Raw genomic sequence first — 24,794 nt, 5'->3', positions numbered from 1 at the left:
GCTTTTTAAAAGCGTTATATATGTTTGCCACCTGCTGCTGTTCTAAATGGATATGCTTGAATTGTGTTGCTATAATTTCCGTTTTTTCGCCATCAACAGATTTGACAAATGTAACGAATGTGCAGCCCGTCGCCTTTGACTACATTTACCTGCAGCTCTGGGTGTCATTGCGAAAACATGGCTGCCTCCACTGGTGCGACAGACGCTGCTGCCTCCGACTTACAAGACCCGACTTCGGCTGCTTTAATCATGGACAGCTCGCCGATTCAGTACAGTACGATCCTGGACCACCTCATCGGGGACAAGAGGCCCGTTAAGGAGCTGAGCCCCGGCGTAATGGGGGGGTTCCCAGTGCCCCATAAAAGCGACGATCAGAAGATGATCGAGAGGGGAATGGAGAGCTGCGCCTTCAAGTCGGTGCTGGCCTGTGTGGGAGGTAAGCAGTGGCACTTGATCATTCAGTATTTTACAGGATTTGTATCGATAAAAGACAAATAATCGTCAGTTGCCCCACTATACTGTTTCCTGTAGGCCTACATTACACATACACGATCAATTAGCACCTTGAGGGTAGTAGGGTAGTATTTCTCAGACCAGAGGAGTATTCTTGCACTCACACACTCATGTTGACGTGTTTGTTCCCCACAGGGTTTGTCCTCGGAGGAGCTTTTGGTGTCTTCACCGCTGGCATCGATACCAATGTTGGCTTTGACCCCAAAGACCCTATGAAGACTCCATCAGCGCGAGAAGTCCTCAAAGACATGGGCCAGAGAGGGATGTCCTACGCCAAGAACTTCGCCATCGTGGGCGCCATGTTCTCCTGCACAGAGTGCATCATAGAATCAGTAGGTCACACAGTGTCTCCTCCACGTCTCCTCATTATGTGGGACACACTGATGAAGGACATGTCCACACATCTTCAGGATCATGGTCTAAAGAGGACCTATTTAGCTCATTTTCTACTAGAACATGTTTGGCTTTAATGCCCCCAGAAATACAATTTTCCCATAAGGCTGTGCTGCAGCAGCTCTTCTTCCTCTCTGAAGTGCTGTTTGAGCTCCTGCCCCTCCCTCCCAAAAAGCCCAGTCAGCTGGCCCGCTCTGTTGTGATTGGTCAACCGCTCTCTGTAGCAAAACAGGGAATAGATAAAATACTAATGTAAATGCTTGTTGTCCTGAGACTATTACAATCTCATTAGTGTCCAAATTACTATTACAAACCCGGCTACAGTGCTGGTTTGTGTGATGGGTGTTTTTAAAGTCACATGATTTTACTTAAACAGCACCCAAAAGACCAAAGGCGTACTTTGTGGTCAACTTATGGAGCGACAGTAAAAAAAAAAAAACATGACATGATGACAAACGTCAAATGACAGGATCTGGAATTTCAGGTTCAAACAAGGTGGAAAAATGTGCTAATTGGCATAGAAATGTATTATTCACACCTCAGGAAGTGTTTATACGTTTGTGTCCAGACTGACTTGAAAGCAGTATCATATTGGCTTTTCTGTTGTCAGAATGAACAGGGATTTAACTTCAGCCTCGTTTCAACAGATCTGATGGAACTTTGACAGAAATGACAAAGCTTTGACTGTTTAAGGAGATGCTACTCTTCATATTGTTATTGTTATACCGTTCAATATCCCATGTAGAATGTTGGAGATGATTTGGGACCTTCATAGTTCATTGTGTTCCGCTTCATCCTGAAAAATGGTCTGATGGCGCCCTCTGGTGGAAGACTATGTGCTGTTTCTGATTCTCCCAAGTGATGATGAGCAAAATAAAACAAAAATAAAAGCGGTTCAGACATCGCAGTATGTTAACTGATGAATGTAATTGGAGCTTTCGTTGTTACCCGTTAACACAACTTTGATTCCATCCTTGTCCGCTCTTCATTTGCAGCACAGAGGGAAGTCTGACTGGAAGAACGCCGTGTACAGCGGCTGCGTTACTGGAGGAGCCATCGGACTTCGTGGTATGTGACCTGCTGTATTTACTTTACTACTACGTTTCTAAGTAGGCTCCTTTTGTCCTCACTTGTGTTGTTTTTCTGTTTTGCAGCTGGTATGAAGGCAGGGGTTCTGGGATGTGGAGGCTTTGCTGCGTTCTCTGCTGCCATTGAATATTATTTACGGTGAACCACAGAAGAGCGACTCTATGGACTTAATAAATGTGCGTTTGGATGGTGGATGGTTTGGTGGAAGTGACCGGTTCCCGTTTGCGGACAACGAGGCTGAAAAAGACCTGGATGTGTTTTCCAGCATTACTTTCACCGTATGGACAGTTTGAGCAAAGCAGACCGACTTCATGTGGAGAATCTCAGAGAGAGCGGAGTGGATCTGCTCCTGTGTTGAAGGTGTAATGATGAGATGAAAATGTTTAACCTAATTCAGCTTCAGTCTGAGTCACGGACACCTCTAACCGGACTCAGACACACGCTGCTGTTGTTGTACAACATTAGTATGATGCGTCTACTCAGATAATCTAATTAATTATTTGTATTAAACATGTTTTTTTTTTAACTTGCTCAGAAGTTTTCTTTAAGTCTACAAGTGTGCTTGACCAACAACTGCCTTTTAATAATAGTCTTGATCCTAGTTTTATGTAATCAATGTAAATGTGTTAATTTAATTAGTATTTTACAGAGAGAAAGCTCTAATCCACATGTAATTATTTGTATTAAACATGTGGCGGGCGGTAGCTCAGTTGGAGAGTATTAACCTGTGTAACACAGGAAGCTAACGACGCCACCCTGGGAATATCACCCACGGTTACCTCACACCTCTACTAGCAACTCAGAAGGCTCTCAGGTTTGTTACACCAATAAGCAGATGTGGTTCCATCCATCTTCTCTATTCTCACAAAAATATGAAATGAGATTAAAAATGGCCACCAGACATTCATGGGGAGATGTTCAGAACGGAGGTGAGACACGGGAGACGAGGGCAGCTTGTGAGGATCAGGATCAGGGTGGACAAACCACCTTACGCTCTCAGCTTGTGTAACGAGAGGAGCAGTCGGGCTCCATTCAACCAACTACATCAAACACCATCATGCTGAAACAACTGGTTATCAGCAGCTATTAAAAAAAGGCTCCCTGCCAAGGGTGTAACAGAACTGAAGAATAAAGCAAACAGAAGTCCTACAGGGATGAAATAAACATTTAAGATAAAGTGGAATAAAGGAAATGGAAAGTCAATCACAAGCAAAAATGAATACCAAAAACTCTACCAGCTACTTGTGGGAGGAGCAGGCAGGAAAATGTAGAATCAAAAGCAAATTAGTTAAATTTACAAGCATCCAAGACCAGCGGCTGCATTTGGGTTACATTTGTGTTTTGATAAATTATGATTAAATGCTTGATAAAAAGTTACAGATGTTGTTCTAAATCATTGGCTCAAAGGATAACTTTCTTTATTCAATACTAGTTGGAGTGAGTACTTACAGTATAGGTTATATATTGCTTCTTGACAAGACTTAAATTGAACTAATTCAAATGAATAACTATAATTTATTTTTGATATAAACTATATACTGAAAAGGGAGAATATACAATTGATCATTTAATATAGGACACTATATTTAATATGTCAACACGTTTTACAGTAAAATATTATATTTATATCTGAAGCAGCAGGACAGTCTCAACCCGTAAAGGAAACGCGTGATCCTTCAGAAAAACTCATAATAAAAATGGCCAAATTTGGAGATGCGTGATTTTCCCTGGAAAGGAAGGAAACATTTTAATGAGAAAAGTAACCAATGCTGTCAGACTGAAGTAGTGGAGTAAAAAGTAAAGCTGTGAGATGAAGTGGAGTAAAAGTATAAAACTGCATATAAGATGGAAATACTCAACTTACTCAAGTAGCTTTTGACCTGATAGAGGGCCTAGAGTTTGAGTCGATGGATTTGTTGCCCCTCGCGATGTAAATTAATCTGTCTATAGTCTTCATGAGGAACTTTTCTTACCTCTGAAATATTTTCAGTATCAGTCGTTTTTCTGCTAAAGGCCTCAGCCAAAGATCCTTGTGAAAAACACGTGAGTGGAACAAGATTATCTGATTCGTTGCTCGTTTATTAATAAAACAGACGGACGCGAAGTGAAAGTGTTTTTGTATCTTTAATTTTACTAAAAAAAAAAGGGGAAAAAAGTTCACATTGACATTTAGCCTCAATATTACAGTATAATGAAATTCTTGTCCAAGGAAGTAAAATACAACATTTTTTATTTTAATTTTAATCTTATATTAAAAATATCAAATAGTACTCATCTAGCAGTGCTTACAGTATTTTAAGATATGTTGCAGGCTTGATAGCAGAAAGGTCGGCTTCGTACGGAGCAGAGACGTCTGCCGTCCTGTTTGAGACAGCCCACCTTTGTGATACCTGGCCTGGTTTGATTGACAAGCTGAACATGCAATGAGGGCAACTACACAAATCAACTCTATAGATTATACCAGTGCAGTAAGACACTTGGAACAAGCTTGCAATGAAACAAGGAGAAAAAAAAAGCTAAATGTTCCATTCGTTGTGTTTTTTCTCCCCTCCAACAACCCTCATGTCACAGAGAGACCTTCCTCCTCTACAAAGTGAGCTGAAATTCACTGGCAGACTTCCTGTTTTAAGTACAGCTTACCAACCGTGGACATGATGCGTGAGAAAATCAGACTAAAAATAACATCACTACCTGAATAAACTTCAAAAAACAGACTCCTTAGAGCATTTCTCTAGTTGCACAGAACTGTACAGGCACACATATTATATATATTTAAAATAAATAGGGCTAATTTGGCCAAGACTCACTGGGGAGGGCGGTTCTCTCTCTCTCTCTCTCGTTTGTCAGCACAGAGAGAAACAGCACCAGCCATTCATCAGGATGGCTTCCCAGCCACTTCTAACTCACTCACTCACCCACTCAGTCAACCAGTCATTCAGTCACTCACTCACTCACCCACTCACTCACTCACTCACCCACTCACCCACCCTGGCCTCCTCCACCACATGCACAAAGCCAGAAAGACAGAAAAAGGGAAACAAAACAGCCGTTGAACAGAATTATTAAACATGTAAATGCCATTTTTCTGGAATGCCTGGAAGAAGCTGGAGGCTGAGAGTCGATTGGTTTCTGACATCATCACGCGCAAACGGGTGTGATGCTGTGCCTCCGCGGCAGGCCGTGGCCTCTGCGCTCCCCTCCATCTTCCCCCCCGTGGTGCCAGAATGCCTTGTCGTCTTGTTGGCGGGAGGCGTGGCGGCGGCGCGGGGCGGCTCTGCTCTCCTCACATTACAAACAGGACATGACATGTGACTACTAGACGACTAGGAAACGTCCTTCACAGCCTACCTACGCGCTCAGCTCCATCTCTATTCAGGACTTGAAGAGAGAGAGGTGGTTGGTCTGGGGGTGCAGTGTGTGTGTGTGTGTGTGTGTGTGTGTGTGTGTGTGTGTGTGTGTGTGCGTGTGTAAGTGTGTGTGTTGTGGAGGACTGTACAGTCGAGATGAGCTGCCTGCTGAGAGGTGAGGCAGCAGGACGGAGCGGCGTGGACCAAGGTTTGTCTGGAGTCTCTCACTCTCTCCAGATGGCGCCCTGAGGTTGGCGGCCGGGGATTTAAACGTCAGTGGAAAAGTAAAGCGTGTTGCGCTTCAGTTCAGCGAAGGAGATGGGAGGATGCTGCAGGTAATACAGCAGCACCTGGACCTGAGGACAGAGCAAACACGTCGCTACCGTTAGAAATGGTATTTATTTGTGTACTAATGCAGGTTTTCAAAGTCTATTACTGTTATTATATATATATATATATATATATATATATATATATATATATATATATATATATATTCCTTTTATGAATGAGTACACTTGTTATTAGTACATAGTTTTCTCTGAGCTCACGTGGATCTGCTTGCTACGACATGATTTGCAGCAAACAGACACATCGTTCCCTTTCTTTAGGTGAATTTTAAAGGATAATGATGGTGAACTTTTAGCTCATATATAAGTAGTTTGGCTGCTTTGATCGTGGACTTTGCCCTCATAAGGACGTGTGACTTTGCTCCATCATCTCTCCAAGGCGGTGTTTTGCCTTTGCAGCTTATGTTTAACTCAGTGTCTCATGAAAAAGACTTATTCTTGACCTCAATGTGACTAATGTTTTTTGAATACCTGCTTTATTAAAACAGGTGAATAACGGGCATGTGTCTGGAACATTTTGTTTGATTAACCGTTTCTAGCGAGTACATGAATTAACAATATGTATTTTACTCCTTCGAGGTGTATTCTGTGAGTCCATGAATCTCTTTATGATCGTTAGATGGGTGAAACGGGGGAGAATCCATCAGGTCCCCATATGAGATTATATTCAGGATGTGGTGGCGGAAGCATTTTTCTGTGGGGTTTGACAATTTGTATACTTATTCAATAAACATTTAGAATATAAAGAAGCCCCAATACAAACACTCAGCTTCACTGTCATGGACAGATGGGACCTCCTGCAAGTGCATTCTGCCCCATTTATGATGATTTACTCTGGGTGTTGTTTAGAGACATTTGTGCACAGGAAACGCATCTCCTAGCAGAGATGAAGGGGTGGCCTGCAGCCTAAATACAGCTGGGAGAGTCGACCGCAGTCACCAGGGTCACTAAGTTACGTGGGAGTCAAATTCATTCGGGGAAACGTGGGGGGCGACCGAGGACATCTGCACGTGCACACCAGTCCACCATATACACCAGAACCCAGATGCCTACTTGTGTGGGTACCTGCGCCATCACGTCATGTGACCAGATGTCAGAGGCAGAGGTGATTTGTTGTCCCTTTGCGAACTCTGACTCTGAGGGCCTGAGCAGGGTGGGGCCAAACACGGTGGCCAGGTTATGGAGGGACATCTTGTTGATGGGCTCCTTCTCCGCCACCCTGCGGGAACAAACAGGCACACGAGTCCATATCAACAAACAATAAAGGAGTAAATAAAGGAGGAATACTGTGTTACTTTATGTTGGCTCAGTTAAGGCAACCATGACTATATATTTTTAAATCAATCAACAAATACATTTGTACATTAAGTTCTCCGACACAACAGGAAAATTACTCATCACAAACGTGAAGCAAGATTCTGAATGCTTTTTCATTGTTGCTTTTCTAGAACTGTACCACAAGAGGGCAGTGTTGAGTACATTAAGCTCTAAAGAGAGCTATTTTACCACCACTTGTACACAGGTGACATTTGGGTGCCAGCATATCGGCTTGTGCCTATAGTTTGCAACACCTGGGCTGCACATCATCATCATCATCATCATCATCATCCTCATCCTCATCACATAGATCATTCCTGATGATGCAGATATCTGACTGTTTTAGTGCTCGGTCTGAAGGAAAGGTTGAGCTTGTGATCCTTTTAACGATCATGATAAGACACTTTTTAGTGCTGCATGTAATACATTTAAGCTGAAGCTTTTAACAAAATGAATGGCTTCTCTTTTATTCTTGAACCTGCCAATTGTCCAAAAGGACCATTGATTAGCTCTACTTGAATACCATGAAACAAATCCACACAGTGAAAGGTGGTCGATCAAAGAACAATAAAATGTGTGGAGAACACAAATGCTTCCAGAGGTGCGGTGTAACTGTGATGAGTGTCTCCGTGCATGTCTGAGGGTGAGACAGTGTGTTCTACCGTTTGAGGTGCTCCAGCAGAGTGAGGAAGGTCATGAGGTTGGGGTCGGGCAGGGAGCGCAGGAGGTGCATCATGCAGTTCTCCTTGGCTGCTGGGTCTGAGAGAGCTGTAACAGAGAGGGGGGAAAAAGATGTCAGATCAAATTACGAACGGACAGCTCTTATCTCTTCCAGCTGGGCAAAACCAAACTCCCCGCTGATGACAAACACACACTTCCGGGACTAAAGGTCGCACCTATGCCCTCCATGAAGGCGGGGTAGAGGCGGTCGGTGAGCAGAGGCTCCGGCAGCTCCCTGAAGTACAGCTTCAGTGTTCCTGCGATGGCGTTGATGTCCATGTCGCTCAGCATCACCAGGATATCTTTGGTATCTACAGACAGATTAGAGCGCGGACACACATTATTACAGGCGAACAATAACACAGCTGCTCTCCTCAGGAAGGATGGAATCTCTAACTGGGACTGTGCTGATGGAGCAGCCGTGACCGATGCAGAGAAACTCGTGTGCAACAGAACACCTGAACACAGACAGCTGCTCCTCATCTGCCCTGACCTCCATAACAGTCAGCTCCCACAACTCTCTTCACAGTGGTATGGGCGATCCCCGTCAAAGTGCTTTTAGAAGCGGATTTCACATCGGTGGGAGAAGTATGGGGATAAACACTCACAATAAATAAATTGTGGTGAATATTGTCATGACTTGAAGAAGCTGCCTAATTCCCTGTCATCGTAGAGAAGTAAAAATACAACCTGATTTAAGAAACACAGAAAGTTTAATGATTCAGAATTTTATTTGTATTTTATTTATTTATGCAGGAAGAATAATTACCTTATTTCTTAAAGTGTTGTATTATTTCTTTTTCATTTAAATGGATGTTGATTAAAAATGTGTTTCCACAATGTTTAAGTGCCATTTTTAAATGTTTGAAGCACATTCAGATGGGATTCTGCTGTTCCATGTTTCTGGTTGATATAATGTCATCTATTGCTACTCCACTGTGTTGGTTAAACACTACTGTTACTTCTACCATCAAGATGAAGGGGTGAGACAGTGAGTGGAGTCTTACTGGTGTCGAACGCTAATTTGAGGGTCTGGATATCAGTGGCCACCCCTGAGATCCGGTAGATTCCCACTTCGTCGATCCCCCTCTTCTCCACTTCCTCAATGCACTGACGGACGATGTAAGGCACCTTGGAGCGCTCGCGTCTGTGGACGCAAAACAGCAGTTACACCCGCTTCTGATGATGTCAGTGAAGTTCACAGATCCGTGAACATGAAAACAAGTCTTTTTTCATATCTATGTCAGAGGAATTTTGTTTAGTAGCTCAAATACACAACAATGAATGTCTTCATTTCATTTCCAGGCAGTTGAGCTGTAAGCAAACAGCACATTTCCCCTCAAGAACAAAGACATGCTCACTTTGTCACCACGTTGATTTTGACTCCAAACACCCCGCTCTGTTTTTTGGACGGCGTTCTCTTCAAGCTGAGGTCCCGACTTGTAAACTTCATGGAGAACTCCACTTTGATCTGACGACGGAAAAACAACACAGCTAAGTAAACTGAGTCACTCGAAGAAGCCAGAAATTAACTCTGGGACGTTCGGAAAGCACTTTGTTTGTACTGAGATTTAGAGGTTTTGACAATGAAATGTAATATCCAACATCTTCATGCTAAACATTTGTATCTTACTGTAAACATGTCAACATACGTCTCTTTGTATTACCATCTAAATGTACAGTTTAATAAAAACACTGTGCAGCCAGATAAACTTACATTGCCTTTGCCAAACACAACACATCTCTTACAATATTTACATTTATGTCACAATGCAAGCTGCAGCTGAAATCGCCCGTGTCTTACCCCGTTCATCTCTATGACGTCCATGTGCCAGTTCTTGGACTGGACTGTCTGAGGATCCAGCTGCAAGACACAACAGGGACAGAAAGACATTAGGTTGATGGCATCTTGACCAATTATGGGCTCATGACTTCATTCATACGGGCAATTTCCCAGAACAGGAAAAAAAAACGTCAGCAAGGAAAAGTCACATTTTACAACAACAAAAATGTTTTCTCTGAAGGCCACTCTTGGTTTCTAGCTGATATCACACCAGAATGAGGCCACCAAAAAAAAACTTACTCTCCAAAAATCATGGAGAATATGTGTTCCAATAAAACAAAAACAATAAAGAATGCCAGGTTTCACCTTAGTAGAGGAAAACCATAAGTGTTCCCGCCCGGTCTCGAACCGGGGACCTTTCGCGTGTTAGGCGAACGTGATAACCACTACACTACGGGAACTGGCTCCCCTGAGCCCCCCACCCCCCCCCACCAAGAAGAGCACACTCATACATGTATTAGGAAACTCAGTGTGTTGATGTTGTATAAAGAACTGCAAAGCTGCAACTGATTAGGTTTCAAAGAAACGGCAGACGTCTTGGAACTGATTACTGAGTCACCTTTTACCCGCTCCACTTCTCTAAACAGATCGGTTTTCCCGGCATGTCTGCTTTACAACAACACAGTCACCAAGTCTACTTTGGGAAAGAAAGATGCCACTTATGTTTCCCCACATATACCCCCAACAGTCTCAGCCTACTTCACCGCAACACATTCCCAAAGTCTCGGCGTCCCATGATGCCCTGCGAGACGTGCTGGATGGCAGTCTGCTGTTGTAGTGAGTCTCCTGGAGTGTGTTCCCGCTGTGTGAGGCCACAACGGCTAATGCCTTTTTTATAGGCTGCTTGCACTGCACACAGTTCTGTCATTACAACCCTGCATAGTGATGTGCTCATAGTGAGGAAAATAATGATTGTTGGATGAGCACAAGGGCAGCACACTTCTCCTGATTGTCAGCATGAGGCTGCAGCCATTAAAAGTTCTCAGTGAGAGGACTTCATTACCTCGTAAAAAGGCCATTTGGCATCGGTTTCACGCGCTCCTATTATCGTGAAAGGCCGTTTTCCCAGCAGGGTTTGGGTTTGAGACGAGAGACAGGTAATCACTGCAACTGGGTCTTTACACCGCTACCGCCAAGAAGAGAACTGGGCAGAGATCCAGGACTCACTGCTGACGCCTCCTGTAACCCCTCCATCTAGACTCACGGAAAAAACAAAAACTCTCCCCTCCCATTTATTTCCTTCCTATTACCCTCTGCTAATTTCTAAAAAAGCTGATTAAAAATGAATGCACTGCAATGGGGTTGTAAAAACAAAGAGGACCCTTTACAGGCAGTGGTTACACTCACCGACCCCCTCTGGAAACTCCTCAACTGGGCTCTTTTTTATTTAAAAATACTTTCTCATTTCGTGGGGAATGAGGATGACAGAGCTCAGCCCGACTTAGTTTGTGTTAAATAATACACTCGGAATTAGGAAGAAATGTCAGGAGAAAGGTGGCATGACAGGAGTCGGCTTTGTCGGAAATGCATTGTGACTTATCAGGAAATGTGTCCGGTTGGCTGGTTCAAACAAAGTGGTGAGAGGATTTGAGGGTTTATCCTGAGTGACAGCTCAGCCAGGGACCTGACGGGAAGAGGGCAGTAGGTAACACAGCAGGGACTTAATCTGACTGAATGCAGCGACACCGTGACGGTGGACAGTAGAGAAAACCACACAACACAAGAACTTAAAGGTGTTATTAAGGCACATAAGATTTACTACAAGCTGAATAAGAATGTATTTTAACCCAGGACTGCTTTAAACATTGTTTTAACTTTGAAAAACAAAATGGAACAGATAAATAAATACTATACTATATCATATATATAGTTTATACATACAGAACTGAGTAGATTGGCCATTCGGCTACCAAGTCATCCCTATTTACTGCGTTTTAGGACATTTTCAGACTGTTTAAGGACCTGCAGAAAGCAAAGCAGCACAGCTTCAGTCCCTTTTCATCTCAGGCCAAAAAGATGAAAAGTGGAATGATTGATTTCCATTCATAGGAATGCTTGAAGGGGATTTCAAACACATGAGCGTCTGCGTGCATTTCCTGTTTTTTTTTTTAGACACATCCTTGGCTACTATGGCTCCGATTAGGATCGCATCACTCCATTGGCAAAGCTCTCTTTGTAGGACTGTGAATGCCATCAAGGATATATGACCGAGAGGCCAGGACGGACTGCAGCCCGGAGCAAAGCACAGAGAGACTTCACGTATAGCGGAGCGTTGCACACAACGACTTCAAACGAGGAAGTGGAGAGCCGTGATCCAGGATGTACATGCAGCCCGTACTCTGCCCCGGCGGGTCCACAGGGACAGAACAAAGCAGATTAGATAAGTCATGCTGTTTCGACGCCACATGGTTCGTCTCTCTTATAGACTGCGTAGGAGTACAAGAAGTCTGAATGTAGTGATTCAGCCTTTTGAGTAGAAATAATCGTTTCTGAAAATGTGATAACCAAAACTGGAGGCTTGACATCAAGCGCCCCCTGTGACAAAGTGGCAAAAAAAGAGATAAGACATTCAAATGCAGCTAAAGGAAGCTCATTATGATAAAAGTAATTAACTGGTCACGGATGTGGTTACATCACTGCGTGAACCAAAGAGCTGCTGTTCACAGCATCCTCAAATTAACTTGCTCTAAAACGTGCTCTCTTTAGAGACAAAAACACTGTTCCCGCCCGGTCTCGAACCGGGGACCTTTCGCGTGTTAGGCGAACGTGATAACCACTACACTACGGGAACTGGCTGCCCTGCCACTCCCCGCACACAAGTCAAATACAATCCTACCCCCCCTCCTTCACTGACTCATGAGGTCCTGCGGCCTGCATGAGACTGACAGCAACAACAGACTGACACAGCAGGGGGGGTCAGAGGTCGGCACCCCGCTGGTGCTGTTTACATTTCCTACAAAACACGGGAGGCTTCGGGGACGCCGTTCAGCAGGAGAATAATATACAGGGTCATGGTTCGTCAGAAAAAGAGCACATGAACTGCCAACGGCCATGCAAGAAACACACGTACAGTCCTATATGAGCACGTTTGGCCCATATAGGGGCCCCTCAGAGGGATGATCCATCCATCAGGACACCAGACACCAAAGCATTCTTCACTGACGAGCATATCAAAATGCACACCTGCAATATGTTAACAAAAAGTGTTTTACACACTGGCATTTCAGTAGTGTTGTGTATTTCCTATAAGAATACCAGATTTTATTTGGTTGCAGTGAAGGATGTTTGTCCTGTACACGTATGATTATATATTTCCTTCACACCAAGGCTGATTATGTATTTAGTCAAAGAAAAGTGCGTCCTGATGCAGCAAAGGAAACAGTCACTTTACTAAAATGATGCTTAAAGGCTTGAATCACAAAATCCCCTACACACTTAATTAGGTTGTTGTTGCCGTGCTGCAGAGTTAATGCATGCCGGCGACAATATTCAAAACACAACTTGATCTTTTGATATGCTAAATTAATTAAAATGCCGTTTCGTTTGTCCTTTGTGTTTCATGGTGATTTTTCCATCGCTGCTCTCTGGCTGATTAAATATTCATTCAGCTGCAGAAAAGCTTTTTATTAGTTCTTTAATTAGAACGTAGCTCAAACTGTACAGCCTCTTGGTTTTCAGCAGGATTACAGGAAGTGTGCAATGATTGAGCCCCCCCCCCCCGGCTAACACATTAGGCTTCACCATATCTGCTTCATAGAATACAAGCGGCGCTACTATTTTTAGATAACCACATTCACAGAAAGTTTATATGTGCCTCAGTGACAGCGAGCCTCTTTACTCAACAGCTGCTGATGTCACCGCGGCCATGTGAGGTCTTTGACTCGGTTGCCATGTTGCCTTCGCTCCTCACTTCCTCGTTTCAGCCAATCGGGGAAGGTCTTCGGCCGGCAGGGGATTGTGATTCGCCGAGCAGTTTTGCATCTCTGCAGGCGGTGTGTGATACTCGTAAAGCGCTTGTAAACAGACGCGTGCTACACTTATGCAACGCGAGCCTGCAGCCTGCAGCCTGCACACGGAATCATGGGTTATCCTGCACTTAAGAGCAGCCAAGAATGAATGTTATGTTGGGCTTTTTTCCCCTTAAAAACACACTATTCCCAGAGGATTTCTTCCTCATGTTGTTATTTTGTGTGATGTTCACACTAACATCTAGTTCCTACTAATTAATATCATTAAAGGCCTTCAGCTCTGATAAAATATATATAAAACCCACATGGGGGAAGTCACATATGTGAACGGTGCTTTGTTCTACTTCCGTACAGAGAAAGCTAAAATGTGATTTAATCTGGTGGAGCAGGGACAAAACTCACAAATGCTATCAGGAGACTGAAATCTAAGTCACATTTTTGTCCTCTGATGAACCTGATGTTTGTCTCGGACAGGTCTTTATTATTGTGTTATTCACTCGTGGGCCTTTTGGGGACGTGACGCAGTCGTGGTCTAGTTCGTTACCTCACTATTCAGGGTATTTGTGTTCTTTACCACTGACGGCACCAACCGTTTGCAAGTCGTTAGATCTTTTCATTGTGTGTCTCAGTGGAGTCGACAGCTGAGGAAGTGCGATGTGTCAGTCTTGAAGCAGGTGCCAGTGCGATGATCAGAGGCGCCTCGCTTCGGTTCTGATGTAATATCACCAACTTTTTCAGAGAGAAAGTTTTGCTCTACTAAAAAACTAAACTAAAAAAAAGAAATAAATAAGAAGCAGCTTCTTCCTGGTTTGGTAATTTTAGCTGAGGAGAAAACTTCCAGAAAACCAGCATCTACTGAATGTCAACGTTCCTGTCATTATCTCAGGCCAGCCCTCTGTTTGAATAAGCATGTGATGAACATAGCAGAGGCCCGCGTCTCCAAACTCTTAGCACATAATTCGATGATTAATGCCTCGTTGTCACCCTGCTGAGATTAGAGCCACCCTGCATATGGCCAGAAACCTGGAGGATGGACTCAGCCACGAGGGGGTCATTGTGGGTATCAACTTGACAATGCTTTACTGACCTGCCGCTCCCCTCCTGGAGCTCATTAACCAATCACAGGTCCTGCCGGAGGGGGGGTGGATCGGGGCCAATAAAGGCTATGCCTGCCGGTGGGGACAGACGGAGATTTATGTGGCCTATATAAAAGGCCATTAGGGGCCTGGCTGGCATTTTAGGCACGCAGGCAGGATGAAACGCGAATATTTCATCTGCACTAATCAACAAACTCAAATGGAAGAGCATGATTTCCTATGTGGGCTGAAATGCAGAGAGGAGAGAGGTGGGATGAGTGAGGCGGAGGGTGGATGATAATGGTTGGATCTGATTCCTTTCCGCGGCTAAGCCGGCGTGACAGCCCCATTGTTCTCCCCACTAAGCTGGCTGCAACTCCACAAAGAAAATAAAAATAAAACCAGACCTGGCTGGCAAACAGGTCATCAGCCGAAACAACGTGACGCTAAACGCACAGCAAAGAGCCCAGGCTGCAACCGAGCAACGGCTTAATCATCATTTGTTCTTTTTCTGGGACACATAATACATTATGTCTGCTTGCAGTCTAATTAGAGTTCCCAGCCAGCCTCCCGTCTCATCGCACCGTGTCTTAATTAGGTGTCGCTTTAGGCTGAAGGAGAAGGGGATGATTCCCCGGTGTCGTCCCGCATCCTCGTACAGCCACATTCCTCTCTAGACCCTGAAAATTAAACAATAAACACCAACAGAAAAAGCAATATGCCCTGAAGTCTGCTTTCCCTGCCCCCTTCAATGATTATTGAGTCGCTCTTCCTCACAATGAGCATGTTAATGTTTTTTTAAATATATTTTGAAGACAATTTAACGATAAATTTCAAAGTAGATCTTGCACCTTAAAAAAAGCAAAAATAAAACCAGCAAAACAATGTGTCTTGCTGATACACACACACACAAAAGTTTGGTTCCTCAGCACCTCAATCCATGCCAAAGACCACTGTCTAGCAACGCTGCACACAAAGAACCTTTCAAAGAACCAGTAGAGGTTCTCTACTGGTTCTTTCCTCAGTAAACTAAACACTCAGGTGGAGAACCACCTTGAATGGTGCCGTATGGAACCATTTGACAAAGGTGCTGTATAGCACTTTGAAAGACGGGTTCTATACAGCACCAAAAATGGTTCCCCTGTGATTATGAGCCAAAGAACTGCTTTGCACCATTTTAATGTGTATGTAATAAAAAACACTGCAATAACCCTCTCCTGTCTGAATATAAACCCATTTAGACTCCAGATTTTGACGTTTTCAGATTGTTTTAAAAGCCTGCAGGCAGCCTGTCAAATTACTGTATCTGATGAGGATTTACAGTATCACCGCTCACCCTCCATCAAACAGAGTTCTGTACAATGGAGAGGCAGAAATGCGGGACGGGGGGGAGAAAGAAAGGCAGAATTGTAGAAGGGCTGATAGGATCAAAAGGCCAGCGAGCGCAGAAAAACTGCAACACTAGTGTTGCACATAAAACCTACCATTCAAAGCCTCATTGAAAAGGAATGATGAATGGGACTTCATAGAGTAGTTTGGTGAAGGGAGATTTCTGCGTGGGGTGAGAGGTGGGGGGAGGGAGCACAAGCAAGTCACGGCAAAGTTGACAGATCTGGACAGCAGTGAAACCCCAAGACATGAAGACGGCATACAGAGGAGAAGAATGAATCAATACAAGACCTGAGGGTCGATGCAGTAAAGTCTGGGCTTAGCATGTAATCTCTGTTTCATCCCGCTCAGTATAGCCAGTGGTCAGCCTTCCCGTCGCATAATGGAAAGCACCGAAGCAAAGGTCAAGCCAAGTCTCAACTTAGATTCTTTGTGCTGAACCGGTTTATTATGCACACAAATTACAGCGTAAAGTGCTGGCGATGCACCCGTGAGGAAGAGGAGGAGAAGAACTGCTGAATAAACACGTCCGAACACAATGAAATAAAAAAAAAGAGTGATAGTTTTAGCTGCGTGTGCAGAACTTTGGAAAGAACCAGAACACACTTCTTTCACCATCAAATAAGCATCTGGAGCAACAACAGCAACACAAAAGGAGCCTTTTTCCTGCTTCTACAGGAGTCACAACCCAGAACCTGCATTTAAACTGTGCCACACACAGACCGGTGTGTGTGTGTGTGTGTGTGTGTGTGTGTGTGTGTGTGTGTGCACGCACCCATTTTTGGGTAACAGATCCCTCAACACAAGGGTCATTCAGTCCAACCTGATTGCTTTAAACAGACAACAATCACCCTTTATGAATGAACCTCAATCCTCTAACAACAAACTTCACTTTGCACTATTTTAACCAACCAACTGCTGAGTGATCAAAACCAAGATCATGTTTACAAATTCATACAAACACCATAAACCAACGAGAGTGTACGAGTCACAGAGCACTGTGGAGAAACTGTTTATTGTTTATCCCATAGTTAAATCAATCGTTACCCTTGCAATGATAATTATATTATATAAGAACTCTGATGCAGATAAACCAGACTCATGTTTCAGAGGTTATTTGGGATAATGTGACAGATAATTAGTGGCAGCTGTGCTCGAAATGCCAGAGGTGCATCAGATCAGTTACTCAGGAGGACAATACCTGAAATGACCAAGAGGGGGAGCCAAACTGATACTGAAACACCTCGTAAACAATACAGTTTAGTTGCAAATACCATGTACTCATCACCAACAGCCCTATATGAAGAGTGACATGTCAGAATGAAACAACTAAGGAGGACAAAGTGAACAGTTTTAAAGTGAGTGGGATTTGATTGTACTGTCCAGTATCCAGGTGTACTGGGTCAGATATTTAACAATAAGATCATACTGAGGGGAAGAAATGAAGCCTTTTGTAATAAATAAATTACGTGTGCGTTTACTCTGGCAAGTGTTATGGCAGGTCACAGTTTAGTCACCTTTTAATTAGCCACCGCATCACTGCCTCTCCTGCAGCCAATAGAGCCATCAGATAAGAACAATAGTCAACTCTGCACTGAAAGAAAGACACCCGGGGAGCGAGCGCACGCACACGGAGAGGAAACAATGAACAGAAACCAGAGAGAACAGATGGAGGTGACACCGTGATAAAAAGAACAAACGATAAGAGAGGAAACACAGCTTGTGTGTGGATGTGACATGTGTGTGTGTGTGTGTGTGCGTGCATGCAAATGTCAGCGAGAGACCTTTTGTCTGAGCAGCTTGCTGCGGACTCGGCCCCACAGCTTGGCCCCGGTGTTGGTGTGCCTCTTGAGCACAGGGGTCTGCGGCTGGCTCGACAGATTGTGCTGGTTCTGGTCCACGCAGCAGTGCTGCTCCAGACGCTCACACACCGAGTTCAAGTTTACATCCGACACCAGAATCTCCGTCATCCCAAAGCCTTTCGAATGCCTCGTCCACCCGAACGCAGGTGGAGGGAGGATGCCGCTGACGACAAGCAGAGGGGAGGATGGATCCCCACGTAGCCTCTCACTGATCACCGGACCAGGTGCTGTAGAACAGTGCCGCGGATTCACAAGCCGATAAAAAAAAAAAGAAGAAGAAAAAGTCTCCCACAGCTGATACTGAGTCAGATATTCACTTCAAACAAGGAAAGAGTGATGAAAGGAGGAGGAGAACGAGATGCTGCCATGGTCTCCTTGATAAGCTTGACAATAATTCCTCTGTGAGCTCATTCCACAGTCACCGCCAACATCTCCTCGCCGTGCTATCTGACTTCCACAACGGCAAACACAGACTCAGAGCGCTAGAGCGAGGCAGAGGCAGAGAGAGAGGAGGGGGGAGAGAGAGAGGGAGAGAGAGAGAGAGAGAGAGGGGGAGTAAATGAGCTCCCGTTATCACTGAGCAGCCCTGCTTCTCCAGATGTTGATGGACACACCTCCAAAAAAGGGGGGAGGAGGGAGCAATAAACATTCAATGAGAAATGAAAAGCACAGGAGAAGGAGGGAGAGTGGAAGAGGGGAGGGAGGGAGGGACTGCTAAATGCTGCACTGTGTTTTGTCCACTACTTTGACCCCTCGTCAACCTTTCCCAGAGCTGGTCAGCCCAGTCAGGAAGTGAGTAAATAGAAGTACGTAATGAAAAGAATGAGGCAGAGAAGGTGTGAAACTTCACAGTGATGAATGCTCAAGATCTGTGTCTGAAAAAGTGGAAAACATCATCTTAGTAGAAATCTTTAAAGGCTTCTACATTGTCATTTCCTCTCCAAAGATGACAGCAGCCCCATCTTCCCTCGTCCTCCTCTCCGTCTGAGTGCCTGTTACTGCGGCTTTCTGTGCAGATGTCTCCTCACCACGCTCTTACAGCTCTCTGATTTCCACATGCACCCTCGCTCGCACATCCTGACAGACATCAGCATCTTTATTCAACAGGACGGCCTCTTAAAAGTGGGATTCCTCTGTATGGATCGATAGGAGCTGGGGAGTCTGTGCACGCCTGTCAAACACTGTCTCCGCCCGCCGCGTCCCGTCACATTTGAATTAGAGGGGGAAACGTGGGGAAAAATGGGGAAAGGTTACAGACACGAGGCAGCCTTTTAAAACCCGCAGACCGGTGCCACTGCTGGGCTGTGATTCAGAGTCCTGTCTGCTGGTAGCGAGACCGATGCCGGCTGATTGTACGGTGACTCAAGGGATTCAGATAAGGAGCCTGTTACACAACTTCCTCCGTCCACTGGAGCGCTGGGACACAGCTGTGTTTACTAGCACGGGACGCGTAAATATGTGCTGTTTTTCCTGAAAAACGGTCAACCTCAACTATTGATTAAATCAACAACACGACTAAAGTTATGGATTATTGATATTCCGTATGAACATTTAATCATTGTCCAGTTCCTAACAGAAAAAGTGTGATATATTCAACAAACCAGACCGAGTCAGTGTCATCATGAGGCACTTCAGAAAGCACTAGACGGCGTGATGGTTACCATGGTGAAAGAAGATGTCACCCACTTCTGTGGTGAAGATCACACAGAGGGTGAGCAGGACGGCCTGTATGTCTGCTGACTCTGTGACCGACGACGTGGGAGGAGGAGGGGTTATTATGGAAGGGACCTCAGCCAACCCTCGCCACAGAGTATTTTTAACTCCCACAGTTCGTAACTATGAGACGTACACACTGCATGCGTCACATCTGGGAAAGAATGTCTGGGAAAACCATGTTTTCGAAATGGGAGGAGAAAAGGAGGAGAAATAAAACACACAGGGAGACAGAAGATATTTTTGGCTAAGATGAGAGAGAAGGGGAACAAAGAAAGAGATGGGTTTATTTTGACTCTATAAGTGAGTATATGTGCCACAGTGTGCAAATCTTCATCAACGAGAGCTCATGATGTGACATGTGAACGCTCCATCGTCTTAAAGGGAGACTCCAGCATTTAGTCCTCCAGTCAGGGGACGCATTGTAAAAAGAAGTGGTAAAATCAAAGCAGCCGAGGCAGATACATCCCGACCATGACTTTGACCTAGTATGAGCTTCCAAAAAACACTGGATGCTACATTTCTCATCACAGCACTCTTCTCTTTTAACATCGCTCCACACATGCACATGAATATTTTTTGGCTGTTGGCTTCCCTTTTATCTGTCAAGAGAGAGCGAACGTCAAAAAGCACTGACAGCAACGTAAACCCCCCCAACAAACCGCCGCCTGCAAACAAGCTTTTCCTCACGTTCAAGGAGTCTTCTCTCTCATTGTTCCCTCATGCACACTCTTCCACCACTTCTTTTCAATATATTTACACACACAATTGCAACATTGATTTTGTATTATGGTCAACCAGGTAAAACGCACCATTTACAGTCCCAGCTCCTCTTTAGAAAGACAGCAGCATTCTGGGTTTATACCAGCGGGTCAACCGGAGTCCATCACTTCACAACACATCACATCAGAAATCCTGGAGTGAACGCGCTCCTCCGGCCGGAAGAGCTGTGCATTCATACATCCCGTGCTCCACGCCGTCTGGTGTCGGCTCATGCACTATTTACAGCATTAAAAACATGCCTACATACTGTATACTGTATGTTAACCCAGAACACTGTGGGCTCGCACCAACACCACACGCATTGAAAACAGATCCAGCAGTTTGCTAAAAACCCTAATCTGCTCCGAATGTGACATTAATGCAGAAATAATAGCAGGATAGCGATGTGTAAGGATAATGTTTGTCTACATCTCATCAGATGCAAATTCTCATGGATGGGTTTTGCTGTGCGTAAGAAGAGTGGAATAATGTGCCCTTATTTTCCTAAAAGGCTCTCGCATAGATCAAAATGTACTGTAGAGATAAATTAACCGTATGAGAGGATGAACTGTGTGGGGCCGTGAGCTCGGCAGACATGGGAATGATGAAGGAAAAAAAGAAGGAAAGGAAAGATGCAAGTAGGGGAGGAGGAGAAAGTCCACCGGGGAGATAAGATTAAGAGTTCTTGTGGGAATGGGAGACTACATGAAAGAAAGGAGTAATTAGTAAAACTGGTAATCCTTGAGATGTGGGTTTTTTTTGGTGCTGAACGGTAACTCTGTGGTGTTAGCATGGCTTCAGAGATCACCTGACTGTGTGACTCTTAGCTCGTCTTTCAAGAAGTCTTTTAAAGGGCAATGTTTCAAGGAATTTAATCTGCATGGTGTCAGAATAATGGACTTTTAAAAATGGAGCTGATTTTCATTTAAGATAACATTAAAACATTAAAAAGGGGAGATAGCAAAGGGCTCAGGCCTGAGTGCCTATGCTCTGACATCAGGACCAGTCCTGGCTCTTAATTATAGATGTGCTGGGTGGCACAGCCCCTCGTAAAGCCGCTCCATATGACCAGACCGGAGGGGGGAAGGGAGTGTTGAACTAGGTCCTGGTTTTCTCTCCAAACTCCATCCAGGCTGCTCCCTAACGCCGGCTTTCTGTTGATTCTGCGATTCTCCGGCCTCCTGCAGGCTTCAGCACCGCTCTGCCAATCACGGAGACCTTCCAAGAGCCGGGGATGAATTAATGATCGACCTAGCGGCCGCGGCGCTCTGACATGAATATGGAGCAGCTCTGAATCCATGCAGGGATAATGTGCATGAGGTGGTCCCGACACTGCAGTCAGTCTGGTGCTTCAGTGCGTTAGTCATGTGACAGGCCCCGGTGTCTGGACAGTGGACATCCTGGGAGCAGTGTGCAGCTGCTGTAAACATCTGCCTGGGAACGTTTCGTAGTTCACTGTTCTCTCCCTTTGTACGAAACAAAGCTCATGTGTGACGCCAAGCAGTCCGCATTATTGTTTTTATGTCATGAGCCAGAAATTCCACCCTGAGTTAATATTTGACATTAACAAGATCTTGTGAACTGCAACTCCAGATTTTCAAATAGGAAGCTGTGCGGCGGCTCTCCTCACAGCGAGCAGGTCCTGGGCTCAAGTCCAGCTCCCAGAGGGGGTCTTTCTGTGTCCTGACCTAAGGAGAGTCAGGCAGGACCTGCAGAGACCAGGCTAGCAGTTTGACCTCGCTCTACTCTTTAAACTAAGCTAAGGTAATCGACTCCTGGCTCCAGCAAAGTCACAGAGAAATGATATTCTCCAACTCCCTGAAAGTGATTCCCTTTAATACAGATTATTTACACAGCTGGCAGAAAGTGCTTTAAACTCCAAAGAGTGGATAGGATTAACAGGTTTTGAACTGCAGGCCCAACTACACAACCCGACTCTGAAACCGTGTGTGTGTGTGTGTTTGTGTGTGTGTGTGTGTTCACATCGCGTTCTAACTGGATCAAAACGTGATGGAAATCAAAAAGAAAGGGGAAGTGGCTGCAGGCGGATTTGACTCACTCATCACAAAAGGACAACGTGCTGTGTTTTCATCATGCGTTTCCCTCTGACGTCTGTGATTGGCTGACATGACAGGCCAAGGTGACATCGAAAAGCCACATGCTGGGCTTTTTGAGCAGATAATTCAATCTGATTTGGTTCGAATGGTCTCTATAAAGATGTTTGCTGGATGAACCACCACACCTCTTTGATCTGCCCTGCTGCCTTCACTGGAGTTTAGGGAAGAGGAAGGGAAAATAGGGTAAAAACGGAGGTGTGTGTGTGTGTGTGTGTGTGTGAGAGAGTGAGGCTTTCGAGGGAGGGTCCTTCAGGGTACAGTGGGAGTGCTAAAACTGGAGTGCAGAGGCGGGAGAGGGTTTGGCAGGGTGGGAAATCACAGCCTCGGGTGCTCTACAGATTATTCCTGCTTCCCTTTCATCTGAGCCGTTGGGGGCCGTCTTCCTCAGATTAACCGCTCCATCACTTATTAAGCACTTTGGAACAAAAGTGGCTGATGGAGAGCGAGGAGGAAGGAAAAGAGGAGCCAGGAGGAGGTTTCATCAGCAGGAAGTTTTAGATTTTATATTTGGGTGTGGTCGTGGTGAGAAGAGTCTGTGTATGTGTGTGTGTGTGTGTCCACTCAGTACATGTAGATGCAGGTGAGGACAGAGAGAGCAGGGGAGAGGAAAAAGCAAGCGAGAGGAAACAAAGCACAAACTGAGGTAGAGAAGTGATGCAAAAGCAAATGGTGAAGCAGCAACGCTGCAGGTTCTGCACAACAAACCTCCATTCAAACAATGAGGTCACTCAGTAACCCCCCATGTTGTGATTGATGCACTTCCACCTGATTAGTTGTGATTGTTAATTGTTATGTTCATGAGCCCCCCCTCTTGATTTATTTGCATTGTCATAAGTCTTCATTATGACTTGATGATTATCATTGAAGTCACCGAGGATCAACACATGCCGGCGCTCTGCACGCGGACCAACAAGATTAAAACGGGTGGAGGTAATTACAGCTAAACAACAAAGTCAACTTTCTTTAATTAGAACTGATCCACTCATCCATGGCATACAATCTGAGCACAGCAAAAAAAAAAAAAAAGGCTTGATAAAAAAAACACCCACGACTCAAAATAAAGTGAAAGCTGCTCAAGGCAAATTTGCATTTTTTAACACCCGAAGTGGCAGTGCAAAATGACTTCTTGGAAGTTTAGATTTCATTACTCATAAAGCCCCATAACCCATCTGTGTCAACTTTTATGCCTCAGCTGCAATGAAGAAGAAATCTTCCCACAGCAGGTTTAGTCATCACTGCGGTGTCCAGGTTTATCTGGATAAAGCTCCTGCGTTGCTGTATTTTGCTATTGATTTGTTAAATGGAGGTTTTCAGGTGCAGTCATACCTGTCATCGGTTTAATCTGTGTAAATAGGGCAAAGTTAAGAAGGAAGTCTCGGGTCGACACAATGTTCTCTGTCTCGACAACAACAGGGGATGTGATTCCATCACCCTGACTGGGACATGGCTGTGTTACATCTGAACAGCGTGACCCATTTCCAGTGAAGAAGAGAGTGCATTCTCAGAGGACAGCGCTGCTGCCGACCTGCTTGAATAATTCACTCTCAAAGTGTAAACCCACGGCTGACTGGACGCAGTCACCTTGAATACTACATGAGGGGGGGGAGGGAGAGAGAGGAAGAGGTAATCATCGCAGATGACAAGAGGTGAGATAAGAAAGCGTTACTCAACTGGAGGTTACAGAAAAAAAGGCCTGAGGAAAAAGTATTAAGTGTCAACTGTCTAAAATGTTTTACAGAAGTGAACTCAATTTAAACTTGCAGCCTCCACAGTTTTTGACAGTGTGATCATGATGTTGACATTTTTACTAAGATCACGATGAAGAGCATCCGAGAATTTAAGCTGTCGTAAAATAATCCAGCACATATCTCCCCCATTAAATCACTTCAACTAGTAGACCTGCAAAACAGGACCTATATCCATTATGTATGGCCGGATGTCAGAGATTTGGGCCTCACAGGAAGGCTCAGTAGCACCCAGGAGGAACTGCCCCCCACCCCCCCATTGACCCATATGCTAAGCTAACTGTCTGTAGCAGTCTGCAGTCAGTGCAGATACCTTTATTTATTTGATTTGACAGGACCAACGCACAGCTTCTTCTTAGCCGTATCAGATTGAGCTCTAAGCTAATTTAACTCCGTAGTTCCTGGACAGGAGACAGAGAACAACATCTCTGTTAAGAAAATGTAAATGAAAGTCAAACATGAAAGTGGCATCAATCAAACTCCCGGCAAGAAAGTTGCCCAAAAAAAATGTCAAATTATTCCTTTGAACAGAGCAGTTATGAAAAAAGAAAACAATGAACTTGTATAATTATTTAGAGCATTGAATGTGA

At 44.6% G+C, this 24,794-nt stretch overlaps 2 protein-coding genes across 8 annotated transcripts in view; one reads left to right on the top strand and one right to left on the bottom strand.

The window, feature by feature from the left end:
• The first annotated feature begins 160 nt into the window (after positions 1-160).
• On the top strand, positions 161-10,497 carry timm22 (translocase of inner mitochondrial membrane 22 homolog (yeast)). 2 transcript variants are annotated; one of them, XM_084029821.1, is made up of 5 exons: positions 161-436; positions 649-845; positions 1,902-1,974; positions 2,061-2,173; positions 10,488-10,497. In XM_084029821.1, the coding sequence occupies exons 1-4, from the start codon at positions 178-180 to the stop codon at positions 2,135-2,137; spliced, it is 606 nt and encodes a 201-aa protein (XP_083885947.1). In that variant the 5' UTR covers positions 161-177; the 3' UTR covers positions 2,138-2,173; positions 10,488-10,497. The 2 variants fall into 2 exon arrangements, with proteins under 2 accessions (XP_083885947.1, XP_083885946.1); XM_084029820.1 differs by lacking the exon at positions 10,488-10,497 and having other exon boundaries at positions 2,061-2,521.
• abr (ABR activator of RhoGEF and GTPase) overlaps positions 4,101-24,794 on the bottom strand; it is a 111,523-nt gene continuing 90,829 nt past the window's right edge. For 5 of the 6 annotated variants that reach the window (XM_084029783.1, XM_084029778.1, XM_084029779.1 and 2 more), the window contains 7 exons: positions 9,534-9,593; positions 9,091-9,200; positions 8,737-8,876; positions 7,906-8,040; positions 7,672-7,777; positions 6,758-6,911; positions 4,101-5,698 (listed from right to left, as the gene is read on the bottom strand). In XM_084029783.1, the coding sequence (XP_083885909.1) occupies positions 5,609-5,698; positions 6,758-6,911; positions 7,672-7,777; positions 7,906-8,040; positions 8,737-8,876; positions 9,091-9,200; positions 9,534-9,593 (795 nt within the window). In that variant the 3' untranslated portion in view covers positions 4,101-5,608. Of the gene's footprint in view, positions 5,699-6,757; positions 6,912-7,671; positions 7,778-7,905; positions 8,041-8,736; positions 8,877-9,090; positions 9,201-9,533; positions 9,594-17,789; positions 18,323-24,794 lie in introns of those variants that run through there. The other variant, XM_084029782.1, reaches the window with a different exon arrangement.

The sequence above is a fragment of the Eutrigla gurnardus genome (assembly GCF_963514095.1).
Source record: "Eutrigla gurnardus genome assembly, chromosome: 15".
NCBI classification, from domain to species: Eukaryota; Metazoa; Chordata; class Actinopteri; order Perciformes; family Triglidae; genus Eutrigla; species Eutrigla gurnardus.
This window is presented reverse-complemented; position numbering and strand designations above follow the sequence as displayed.